General features: G+C 44.2%; 1 protein-coding gene across 2 annotated transcripts; it reads left to right on the forward strand.

Annotated features, from left to right (window-relative positions):
• Positions 1-386: 386 nt before the first annotated feature.
• On the forward strand, positions 387-11,878 carry ZNFX1 (zinc finger NFX1-type containing 1). 2 transcript variants are annotated; one of them, XM_042884803.1, is made up of 13 exons: positions 387-549; positions 806-2,959; positions 3,551-3,682; positions 3,982-4,130; positions 4,340-4,483; positions 4,975-5,092; positions 5,324-5,586; positions 5,724-5,863; positions 6,186-6,340; positions 6,991-7,136; positions 7,512-7,622; positions 8,320-8,415; positions 9,358-11,878. In XM_042884803.1, exons 1-13 carry the CDS (start codon positions 495-497, stop codon positions 11,788-11,790), a joined length of 6,096 nt encoding a protein of 2,031 aa, XP_042740737.1. In that variant the 5' UTR covers positions 387-494; the 3' UTR covers positions 11,791-11,878. The 2 variants fall into 2 exon arrangements, with proteins under 2 accessions (XP_042740737.1, XP_042740736.1); XM_042884802.1 differs by lacking the exon at positions 387-549 and having other exon boundaries at positions 570-2,959.
• Positions 11,879-11,911: the final 33 nt, after the last annotated feature.

Raw genomic sequence — 11,911 nt, forward strand, 5'->3', positions numbered from 1 at the left:
AGCTTCCCAGGGAGTCATAGGAAATATGAAATTATTTTAAAGGCTATTTTTGCCATTCAGTATTTATTAAAGTAACAAAAATGAAAGTACAAATTATCCTTTCAGAAACACTTTACAACAGCAGTGTCAGCATGCCAGTAGCTGTGGAAATGCGTCAGCTCCTACGGGTAGGTGACAACAGCCTTATGTCAGTCTGCCATATAGCAGCTGCTACTGCAGAAGGAGGGAGAGGGTACGGATGCTGCCTCTTGGGAAAAGGGCTCCGGCACCAGGGAGGGATGGGAAGCGATAGTGGGGCGGGTATCTGCCGGCGGTGGGGCGGAGCGGCCGCCGTGAGACACCGCCTGTCGGGCGTGCGGGCGGAGTTTACGGGGAACTGGAAAGTGAAACTTTTCGTGGGGAGAGCGTAGGTGGGGCTGGGTTGGGCGTTGAGCTGCGCACAGCGGAGCAGCGGACGGTGGAGCGGCGTCCTCGCCCCGCGGAGCTCCGCAGAGATGGACGGCGCTGGGCATAAGCCCCTGTTCCGGCAGCCCCGAGCTGCGGGGAGAGGTGAGGGCCGGCCGCGGAGCAGCGGGCTGCTGGGGAACGGGTTGGCACGGGGGAACCCCTCCTTCCCTGCGGTACGGCTCGAGTCTGTGCTCCTACATTTCCCTATTCATCCCCTTCTCGGAGCCCGGGAGGCTCAACAGCAGTGTCTTTGCCAAAATGCTCACGCTGTTGAGAGGCGGGTTAATCTGGTCCATCATCGTTAACAAGTGCTTGGGGTTTTTTGTGTCTTTTTTTTTTTTTTTTTTTAAACACTTAGATCATCCGGATATTGGGTTTATACAGAGAGGCAGAAGCGGAATAAATACTGTGTCAGGCCAGACTAATAAAGCAGTACGTCAGGCAGGGGAAGATCCTCAAGCCAGTAATTATACTCTTCCACTTGGGAAAAGAGAGGAGAGTTTTGTTGGCAATAGAACGTTCTTCAATCAAGGAAGAAGAAATCAGGATGGATCAGTCACCAGGGCAGCAACAAGACATCGGAAAGAGCAGGAGAATGATGGAAGGGGAAGAAGGCATCAAGGGGGACAAGCACATGAGAGAGCCAGGGGGTCCCAGAATGTGCAAGGAAATGAGAGTAGAGGAAGGAACTACCAAGGGGGACAAGCACATGAGAGAGCCAGGGGGTCCCAGAATGTGCAAGGAAATGAGCGTAAAGGAAAGCAGTATGAAGGTGGACAAGCACAAGGGAGAGCCAGAGGACTGTGGAATGAACAAAATGATGAATCTGGGGGAAGAAGATACCAAGGTGGGCAGGGACACGAGAAGGTCAGAAGGCTCTGGAATGAGCAAGAAAATGAAGGTAGGGGAAAAAGGTATCAAGGTGGACAAGTCCAGGAAGATGCTAGAGGGCCAAGGAACAGACAGGAAATTGAAATTAAGGGAAGGAGGATGCAGCCTGCAGGGAATCCTCATTTCAACCAGAACTCTACCCCAGCTGGCACCCAGCTTAGTGATCAGCCTCAGCAAGTTAAAAAGGTTGGCTACAAATTCCTAGAAAGTCTCCTCCAAAAAGACTCTTCTGAAGTTGTCATCACACTTGCTTCGAGTTCAGGTTTGAAGGAACTTCTTTCCCAAACAGCTATGAAACCCAGTTTCCTTGAGCTCATTTGTCAGGTGCTTCGAAAAGCATGCAGCTCCCGGATGGATAGACAAAGTGTCCAGCAGCTTCTTGGAATGGTAAAGGAGTCCAACTTTCTTAAGATCTGTCTGCCACAGTATGTGTCTGATATGGTCACAGAGGCAGTCCCTGCTGTACGACATCAATATCCTGAACATATTGGCAACATCATCTTGCTTCTTCAAGATCTGATCAGTATTTTCCCATCTAGCTCTGTGCAAAAAATCTCCATGCTCTTGACAATCTTGCCAGCATCTATAAATGCTCTGAGAGCTTCTGGTGTGCAGATCACGGAAGAAGCAGAGAAGAACCTAAATAAAGTCCAGATGCTTGTGCAGCACCTCCAGGAGAAGAGACGTGAAGGCACACTGAGAGCTGATAACTACACTCTCATGGAACCTCAGGCTGACGGCCAAGAAGAAACCTATCGCACAATGACCATTTATCCAACCTATGATGAGTTACACCACGATGTGAAACCTTTTCTACGTCCCAATATTGTTTCTGGAAGATATGAGAGCACCAACATTTATCTTGACACCCATTTCCGGCTTTTGAGAGAAGATTTTATAAAACCCTTAAGGGAAGGTATCTTGGATCTTCTGCAAAGCTTTGAGGATAGAAGTTTGAGAAAAAAAAGATTTGATGACATCAGGATCTACTTTGATACACGGATTATTACCCCTCTCTGCTCCCCATCTGGTGTTGTTTACAAGGTCCAGTTTGATATAAACCCACTGAAGTTTGTGCGATGGCAGAATTCCAAACGGTTGCTATATGGATCCCTTGTCTGCATGTCCAGAGATCACTTTGAAACGTGCCTTTTTGCTACTGTTTCTGAGCGAGATAATGCAGAACTTGCTAAAGGGATCGTGCAGCTCAGTTTCAATGCACAGAGCCGAGCACTGCTAGCAGAGGTTCAGCCTTCAGACTCCTTCCTCATGGTAGAGACGACTGCCTACTTTGAGGCTTATCGACACGTGTTAGAAGGGCTACAGGAAATTCAGGAAGAAGATATTCCATTCCAGAAGTACATAGTGGAATGTGATGTACAGGTGAAGAAGCCAGCATACCTGACAATGGATACTAAATACAACTTTGCACCTTTGATGGAAGATACCCTGTCAGATGAAGAGATACATGTTGATGGTTTGAGAAGGCAAAACATCCAAGTTCTAAATCCCAATCGGTGGCCTTCAATGGAAACCTTGGGATTAGATGAGTCCCAGATGCAGGCATTGAATCTTGCACTCACCAAGGAGCTGGCTATTATCCAAGGACCTCCTGGAACTGGTGAGAAACATTTGCTTTAATTCTCATTTTATAGAGTTCTCTGTGAAGTTTAGGGAAGTTCGTTTAAGGAAACTAAGTCCAGAGAAAGTCAGCAGTGCTGTGTCCAGTGCATTAGTCCCATGCCTAGCTGATGCTTTAGTAGCACAGTTATTGTAAGCTACTGGGAAGAATGTTAAAATATTCTGAAATATCCGTATCTGACCTTACACATTGCTATTTGGTTGCCTATAGGCACCAAATGCACTGTTGGCACTGCTTGCTTATAGGAATGAAAATGTATCAACTATTTGATAGCACAGAACCTGTTGCTGTGCAGCACCTCTATTAACTTTCACAGCATTCTAGAACATGAAGATGTTTAGCCCTGATCCTTTGTATGAATAAAGCATTTCAAGAGTAATTGCAATTGTTTATAAATGGCACCTAAACTTAACAAGCACTACTGCCTGTATTCTACCAGTATATGGGTATTTTATGTGCAGCAAAGTATCGTGTTAAGCTGGTGTTAGTGACTTGAGGGAAGCAGTGGCAGGGAGAACTTGCATGTAGAGGATGCATTACTCTTTTTCTGATTCTGAGCTTGTTTTTCAGGGAAGACTTACGTGGGTTTGAAGATTGTTCAGGCCCTCTTGACTAATAAGGATGTGTGGCAAAGGACTGATCAGAATTCTCCCATCCTTGTAGTCTGCTATACTAACCATGCACTGGATCAGTTCTTAGAAGGTAAGAGTATCTGATAAGTAGCATGTGAGGGAAGAGGGCAGAAATTATACTCTTGCTCTGTCCTACCCTCTGCCATGGTGACCTGCTCTGTGGCTTTTTGTAGTGACTCTAGCCTGTTGATGCACAGTGAGGGGGGAGGGAAGGGAAGAAAAACAAAATATGACCTTCAGTCGTAGCAATCCAGTGTAGGATGTGCACCCTTATCCTGAAAAAGAAAAAAAAGAAAAAAGAAAAAAACAACAATAACAAAACCACCAGAATTTGCCTCTGCAGTACTAATATTTCTCTCTCGTTCCCAGGAATATACACATTCCAAAAACGTGGGATGGTGCGTGTTGGAGGGAGAAGTAGCAGTGAGATCCTAAAACAGTTCACCTTAAAGGAGCTGAGGAAGAAGAGTGAGTTCCGACACAACTTGCCAATGCATCTCCGCAGAGCTTATGTGAATGTACGTGTAGAGTTCACTGGAAATGATGGTATTGGGCTGCCTGTCCATGGGAGAAACTGACTTTCTCTACAGCTGCTCTTTCACCTTGTCTTTGACACCAACGTCAGTCTTTTTATTGTTCTTTATGCATGTTATCAGTTTCTTGTCCTCCTGTTTCTGAACTTTGTTCATCTGTATATGACTTTGTTCATCTGTATATCTCTGAGCAGATAACGTGTGACATGAAACGTGCTGAGGAGGAGCTCCATAAAGGAGCAAAGCTCTTAGAGTGTACAACATATGGAGTGCTGCATGAGCGCCACTTGGAAGCATTCATTGCCCCCCAGCACTGGGACAGTCTGAAGAGTGGTCTGGTAAGAGTTGCCTTTTCTGTCAGTCAAGCTATGAATCATAGCTTTGAGTCAAGCTTTTTTACTTGACTTTATGAGTCAAGTATGCTTTGTAAGTGTATGCTTACTGCCTTTTTAAAAATGAATCAGTTTCCCCAGATATGCTTCCTTTAGCCTCATTCAGCCTGTACAAGAGTAAGAGAGTGAAGGGTGAGCTGTGCCTAAGTGACAGTAGTCACTAGACTTGGCAGAGAAGTGGAGTTAAAATCTGTGACTTTAAACTGCAGAGATTTTAAGTGATTCTTGTCAATATAAAAATACAAGTGCTCAAATGAATGCTTTAAACTGAAGGGAAGGAGGAATGCTGTTTTTGAAGATGTGAGGTTGCCTAGACTTTCTGGCCATGGAAGTTACTTGGGGGACTTGTTCCTAGTTGCCCTATGCTTCAAGGTGCTGCTTTATCATCATCCTAAACCTGAACTGGAACATTTATTGATTTATTTCCTTTATATTAGGATGATGATGAGTTTTACTACAGTACTTCACAACACTCAATGATTCTGGAGTGGCTGGGCCTTGGTTTTACTGCCTTCACCCAGAGTGCTGCAAGGAATATAGACGCTGAGTATCTAGGTAAATAGAAAAACAAAGCAAGCAAAAAATCCTTTATTTTCCACAGGCATTTGCCAAGCAGTGCATGCATGCCAGAAAACAGACACTGCTAGTTAACAGAGGCTGGAAGATGCATGACACTGTAAGGCAATGGAAAGATTAACCTTAATTTTCACATGGTGATCTGACTACTGTATTGTGATTTTGCTAGAGTGGCTGTGACTCCCTGCATCTAACTGGTGAATCTCACAGGTGGTCAGCAGGAGGAGAGAGAGGAGGAGCAGGAAAGTGAATCAGAAGAAGAGCTATTGGAGATCCTAGAGGAGGCTGACCTGATTCAAGCTGATAGAGTGATTGAGGATGAGGACTCAGCAAAGCCTCAAAGGAGGAAGGAGGAAGAGGACAGGGAAGTTCATGAACTAGCCAGTATGATGTTGGCTATGAAGCTGGAGAATGAGGAAGAAGCAGCAGAATGGAATGAGGAAGAACCACAACAGAAGTCTGCACAGTGGGAGGTAACTGTATACATTAGCATACTATGGCTCTGCTTGTCTGTGTAAGGAATAATTTGGGTGAGCTAATATAGAAATACAAAATAATATTTGTGCTGTAATTGCTTATTATGGAGTGGCGTGGGTTTTTTCCCCCCCAGATATCTTCTTCTCAGAGGAAGAAAATGAAACATAAGATGAAAGCTGAGCTCCATAAATTGAATGCAATGTCTGAGGCAGAGGCCTATGCTATTCAGGATCTGTGGCAACTTGACATGAACTCCCGCTGGAGGCTTTACAGGTGACAAAGATATTTTATAGGGTTTGTCAAGCAAGGGTGTCAGGGACTGTCAGAGCTCAAACACTTTCTTGCAGGACAAGGTTTTTTATCCATACATGTTCAGCTTGTTATCTAAAAAACTTATTCCTTTAAGGTATTTGGTTTTACCCTGCCTGCATTGGCAGGGCAGTATTGTCATCTTCACTGTGTGCGCTGGGGACTGAGTACAGATGCTAGTCATGTCTTTCACAAAGGGCAAAGAAGTTGAACTGAATCCACTTTGAACTTTCGGATCACTGTTCTGTTCTCCTTTCTGTGGGTACTAATGTCTTTTTCTTCTCAGGCTTTGGTTGCAGGCCTATCAGGGGCTTATTCGACGGAAGATTCTTCAACACGAACAGCAGTACCAGGCAGCAGCTGAAAGGCTAGCAGAACTGAGGATGCAAGAAGATCTCTGCATTCTGAAGGAGGCCATAGTTGTGGGGATGACAACTACAGGTGTGAAGCATTTGGGGACCAAGCCAGTGCTGCGCTGCTTCCAGCAATAGTTAAAGGGCCTTGCTGTTACAGGCTTGCTATCCTGTGCTGCATGATAGACTGGGTCAGGCTCCAAGTTAATCTGCAGCCTTCTTCATTTCTGACTCCCTTTGTAAACATGGCTATTGCAGAAACAAGTTTTCAGTTTGCACAAGCAGTTTTTTATTTACTTTTTAGCAGTATTCTTCTAATATTAATGCTCAATTTCTTGTGCCTGAGTTAAATGCTATTCATTTCTGCACTGCTTTCTCCACATCAGCTTTTGGTGAGCAGAGGTACAATAAGTCTAGTAGTATGAGTCTTTGGAGAGGTAGTTTGGGGGTTTACTTGTGTGTTAATCAGTGTGTTCATTAGGTATCCTGTGTTTGAAAAGAGTCAATAATGGGCCAAGGTGAGCATAGGACTCTAATCCTTCCCTAACAACTTTCTGCATAGAAGCCATCTTTGGCACTGGTGCTGTTTTAAAACCCATATTCTAAGACTAAGCTTTTTGGAATTTTGGAAAGTACCCCAGACTTTTCTGGAACACAGTTTAACCCTTTTCTGAAAACTTTATCATGCTGCCTCTGTGTAATTGCATTTACTAAGGCTTATCTTCTGTCTTTGTCCAGGTGCTGCCAAATACCGTCAGATCTTGCAGAAAGTAGAGCCACAAATTGTAATTGTGGAAGAGGCAGCAGAAGTGCTTGAGGCTCACACTATTACTACTCTTAGTAAAGCCTGCCAGCATCTCATCCTCATTGGAGATCACCAGCAGGTAATATTCGTGACAGATGCCTCTGACTTTTGTGCAAATCAAGTAGAACCTTTTTACCAAACACCAAACGTGAAGGGTTGCCAAAATATACTGCTCACCAGTCTCCATGGATACCACAGGTGCTGTCTCCTTTGGTTATAGAGTAGAGTTCCTGTGGGATTTATCCTTTAGTTTACTGAAGGACACAATTTGACGTGTGCTTGAATCCACGTTAGTTAACACAGCACCCAACTTTGCTGTTTAGCACTTCTGCAAGAATCATGTCTCTGGCCTTTTGACTGGAAACCAGTAATAGAAAGAGATCAATAGGAAAAAAATATCTTACTAATACATAGGATTAATGCTGTAAAAATACTCTTATCCCTTCTTTTCCAGCTGCAGCCTAGTGCCAATGTTTATGACCTGGCAAAGAACTTCAATCTGGAAGTGTCTCTCTTTGAACGACTGGTGAAAGTTGATTTCCCCTTTGTATGCCTAAAATACCAAGTAAGGAACAGATATAAAACATTCTTTATTGCATTTGTACTTAGGTTGTTTAAAATTTATAGTACATTTAAGCTTTTATATTTCTACTCACAGAGTAGTCTAAAATAAAAGAATGTGCTACTTCATTCCTGAAAAGAATGGTCAGAGCTACCAAACTGAAATCGTATGTTATGTCTATATGTCTGATTTATTCAGTTATGTGACTCACAGCACTGTGGTTCTCCCAGTTCTTAGAGCAACAAACATGACCTATTGAGGCATATAAAATTGTTCCAGGACTGTGGAGGCTGACAGCAAATCTTTTTGGGCTGCTTCCTGTTAAACTGCTCCAACCATTATTTCCTGGTACTTGGAGAAGTTAATTCTACCTCCAGCAGTCCTATAGTAAAACAGCCTGAAAGAGTTGGCTAGAATGAGGTGTAAGCTCTTATTCTCTAGAATGCTTTTGTTCTTAGATTTGCACTGAAACCAGCATTCTTATTACAACAGCCTTGCTAAATGTTACTGGGCTACCACTCACCTGTGATAGCTGGTAGTGGCAGCAGGGCTGGGATGGGAGATGTTGCCTTCTCGAGTCTTACTGAAAAGTCACCTTTGTCTTGTATTCAACAATGACACGTACAATAGAAAAACAGATTCTTAGCAGGGAAACAGGGTGCTCCTTCCTCAAGACCAATAGATCTGCTTTGTGTTTCAGCACCGCATGCGTCCTGAAATTGCCCAGCTTCTCAGTCCTCATATTTACCAGAATCTGGAAAACCATCCTTCAGTCTTGAAGTATGAGAACATAAAAGTGAGTTTTCAGTAGTCCAAGCACTTTTTCTTGCCCCATTACTGGTTAAAATAAGTTTCTGTAAAATGCAGTGTTAAAGGATTTAAACTTCTCACATCAGATTTAGCTACTGAAATTAATACCTGATCCAGGGAAATGCAGGATATAGAATTAGGCAAGTAATCTGTAGTTCTTCTGGTATTGCTGATCGTAGACATTGGAAATGGATCCAATATTGATGATTTATTAAAAGAACAGTGAAAAATGGAAAAAGGATTAAAAAAAAAAAAATTAGGAAATTGAAAATTAGGAATAAATATTGAGACTTGAGGCATAATTTGTGTAGTTCTAGTGTAAGACAGATGACTTTGTTATTGGAATCCTGCTCTGGAGAGTTCTTTGTTTGAGCACTTTATCAGTATACAGCTGGAGCTGGTGAGTGATGGAGTCCCTAATGTTTGAAGCCTTCTTCATGGAAAGTCAGGCCTTCTTGCCTTTTTCCTCTTTCCACTGCAGCAATGGAGATGGGATTTTTGCTATTCAGTTTTAGGCAAGTGCTAAACCGTGCACTGTTTCACAACTTGAACGTAAAATAGAATGAAAGTAAAATAGAACTGTGGTGATATGGAAAATGTTAGTAGAACCAAATTTTTGATTTTGCATAACCAGAAAATGTATTGTAAAAATAACTCAGAAAAAGGTAAGGAATACAATCGGATTCGGGGGCCTGATGTCATGTTAAGATAATGAAATGTCCCTAATAAGCTGAAATACCATTGACAAGTTTAGTCACTTCTGATGAATATGTTATAGACATCAAAAGAAATTGCCCCAGTGTGCACTAACCACATATTGCATGCTCCTTTAGCAGAGCAGCCATTTTAGTGGATAGTCAGGAACATGGAAACAGGCTGTAGTGACAAGTAGAATTCTGTTTCTAAGATTCTCTTTCTCTTGTTTCAGGGGGTCTTATCTAACCTTTTCTTTGTGGAGCATGACTTTCCTGAGCAAGTCATCCAGGAAGGGAGAAGCCATCAGAACATACATGAGGCGCAGTTTGTGGTGGAACTTTGCAAATACTTCTTGTGTCAGGATTATCAACCTTCTCAGATCACCATTCTCACTACCTACACTGGGCAGCTTTTCTGTTTACGCAAACTCATGCCAGCCAAGACTTTTGCAGGTGTGAAGGTTTACGTAGTGGATAAGTACCAGGGAGAGGAGAATGATATTATTTTGCTGTCACTTGTGCGGAGTAACAAAGAGGAGAGAATTGGGTTCTTGCAGATCTCTAATCGGATATGTGTAGCCCTATCCAGAGCTAAGAAAGGTCTGTACTGTATTGGAAATATGAAAATGATGGGCAAGGTTCCTCTCTGGAGCAAGATCATTCACACACTGAGAGAGAAAGGTAACATTGGCCGCTCACTGACGCTTTGCTGTCAAAATCACCCTGAGACCATGACTCTCGTATCTACAGCAGCAGACTTCAGCAAAGTCCCAGAAGGAGGCTGTATTCAACCCTGTGAATTTAGGTTGGACTGTGGACATGTTTGCACAAGAGCATGCCACCCATATGATGTACAGCACAAAAAGTATCAGTGTCTGAAGCCTTGTCAGAAGGTGCTTTGTACAGAGGGGCACCGCTGTCCACGCTTATGTTATGAGCCATGTGGACCATGTATGGTAATAGTAGAGAAAATTGTCTCTAAATGTGGTCACCTGCAGATGATGCCATGCTCTTGTCCAGACAGCAAGTTTATTTGCCAAGAACCTTGCCAGAAAAAGTTAAACTGTGGGCATACATGCAACAAATACTGTGGGCAGGAATGTGCTACTCGGTGTCCTGAACTGGTTACAGTCTTTCTGCCATGTGGCCACAGCCAGAAAATTCAGTGTTGGATCGCTGACGAGATGAAACATCAGAAACCTATTGAATGTATGGCTAAGTGTTCTGTCAAACTGGAGTGTGGTCATGAATGCACAGGTTCCTGTCACACCTGCTTTGGAGGAAGATTTCATGAGCCATGTAAGAGCCCATGCAAGCGCTTCTTGATCTGCTCCCACAGGTGTCAGCAGCCTTGTACTACAGAATGCCCTCCCTGTCAGCTTGACTGTCAGAACCACTGTGTCCACAGCAGATGTAAGAAGAAATGCGGAGAGTGCTGTACTCCATGCGCAGAACCATGTGAGTGGCGGTGCCAGCACTACCAGTGTACCAATCTTTGCCATGAACCATGCAATAGGCCTCGATGCAATGTACCATGTACTAAGCTGCTGCACTGTGGTCATCCTTGTATTGGATTCTGTGGAGAGCCTTGCCCAAAGAAGTGCCTTGTTTGTGACCATGAGGAGGTTACCCAGATCTTTTTTGGCTTTGAGGATGATGAGGATGCACGATTTGTACAGCTTGAAGATTGTGGCCACATCTTTGAGTCTCAGGGCCTTGATCATTATATGGATGAAGATGATGATGTCATCAAGCTGAAGGTGTGCCCTACCTGTCAGACACCAGTCAGAAAGAGTTTGAGATATGGCACCATTGTGAAAAAGCATCTGGTTGAGATAGAGAAGGTGAAAGAGAAAATCCAAGGCCCAGCACGGGAAATCGAGTCAAGCAGACAAAGATTGCAGGCTGTGCTCACAAGTAAGAGTGTTCTGAAGAGGAACCTACAAAGTAAGTACCTCATGTTGGAGGATAAACTAAAAGCCTCTGATCTTTCCATAAAGAGCATTGGAGCAATTGAGAATCAGCTTAACTTCTATGAACGTATAGCTGACCTAACCAGTTCCCTTAGCAAAATTGATACAAAAGAGCAAAAAGGGCTGAAAAAGCGTCTAGATGAAGTCCAGGAGTGGCTGGATAAGCCACGCCTCAGTTTTACAAAGCAGGAGCTCATGGATCTGCAGGCTGAGATCCAGAGATTGACCTATCTACACAACCTCTTGTCAAGGTGTAAAGGCACAAGCGAAATGATCACTACGACCCTTGCGACAAGGATTGCCACGTTACGTGGAATCTTGGAAGGGACAAAAAGGTTCACAGAAAAGGAAGAGGCTACAGTAAAAGCTGAGCTGAAGCGCATCGACGCTGCCCTGCCCGTGTCGGGGTTGGGGATCACTGACGCTGAGCGAGTGCAGATTGTCAGCGCTATCGGCTACCCACGTGGTCACTGGTTCAAATGCCAAAATGGACACGTCTACGTAATTGGGGACTGTGGGGGGGCGATGGAGAGGAGCACGTGCCCCGAATGCCACGCGGTCATCGGGGGCGCAAACCACGCTCTGGACAGCACGAACAGCCTTGCTTCTGAGATGGACGGAGCGACCCACGCAGCCTGGTCCGAGACAGCCAACAACCTGTTCAACTTCCAGGATCTCCACCGCCTGCTGTAGCTGCCTCTCTGGCAACGTTTCTGGCCTCCCCTCCCGTTCCTCGGCTGCTCGCTGCTGCCTGTGTAATCAATAAAACGCACACCTCCGCGCTCCGTGCCAAACCTCGTCCTTCCGTGCAGGG

Source organism: Lagopus leucura, unplaced genomic scaffold (assembly GCF_019238085.1).
Source record: "Lagopus leucura isolate 7727_CA_CO unplaced genomic scaffold, USGS_WTPT01 Super-Scaffold_100045, whole genome shotgun sequence".
NCBI classification, from domain to species: Eukaryota; Metazoa; Chordata; class Aves; order Galliformes; family Phasianidae; genus Lagopus; species Lagopus leucura.

Coding starts and splice junctions, on each gene's coding strand:
- ZNFX1 (XM_042884802.1), top strand. CDS start 706: ATGCTCACGCTGTTGAGAGGCGGGTTAATCTGGTCCATCATCGTTAAC. Junction 2,960..3,550: donor CCAAGGACCTCCTGGAACTG/GTGAGAAACATT, acceptor CTTGTTTTTCAG/GGAAGACTTACGTGGGTTTG. Junction 7,623..8,319: donor TTGTATGCCTAAAATACCAA/GTAAGGAACAGA, acceptor TTTGTGTTTCAG/CACCGCATGCGTCCTGAAAT.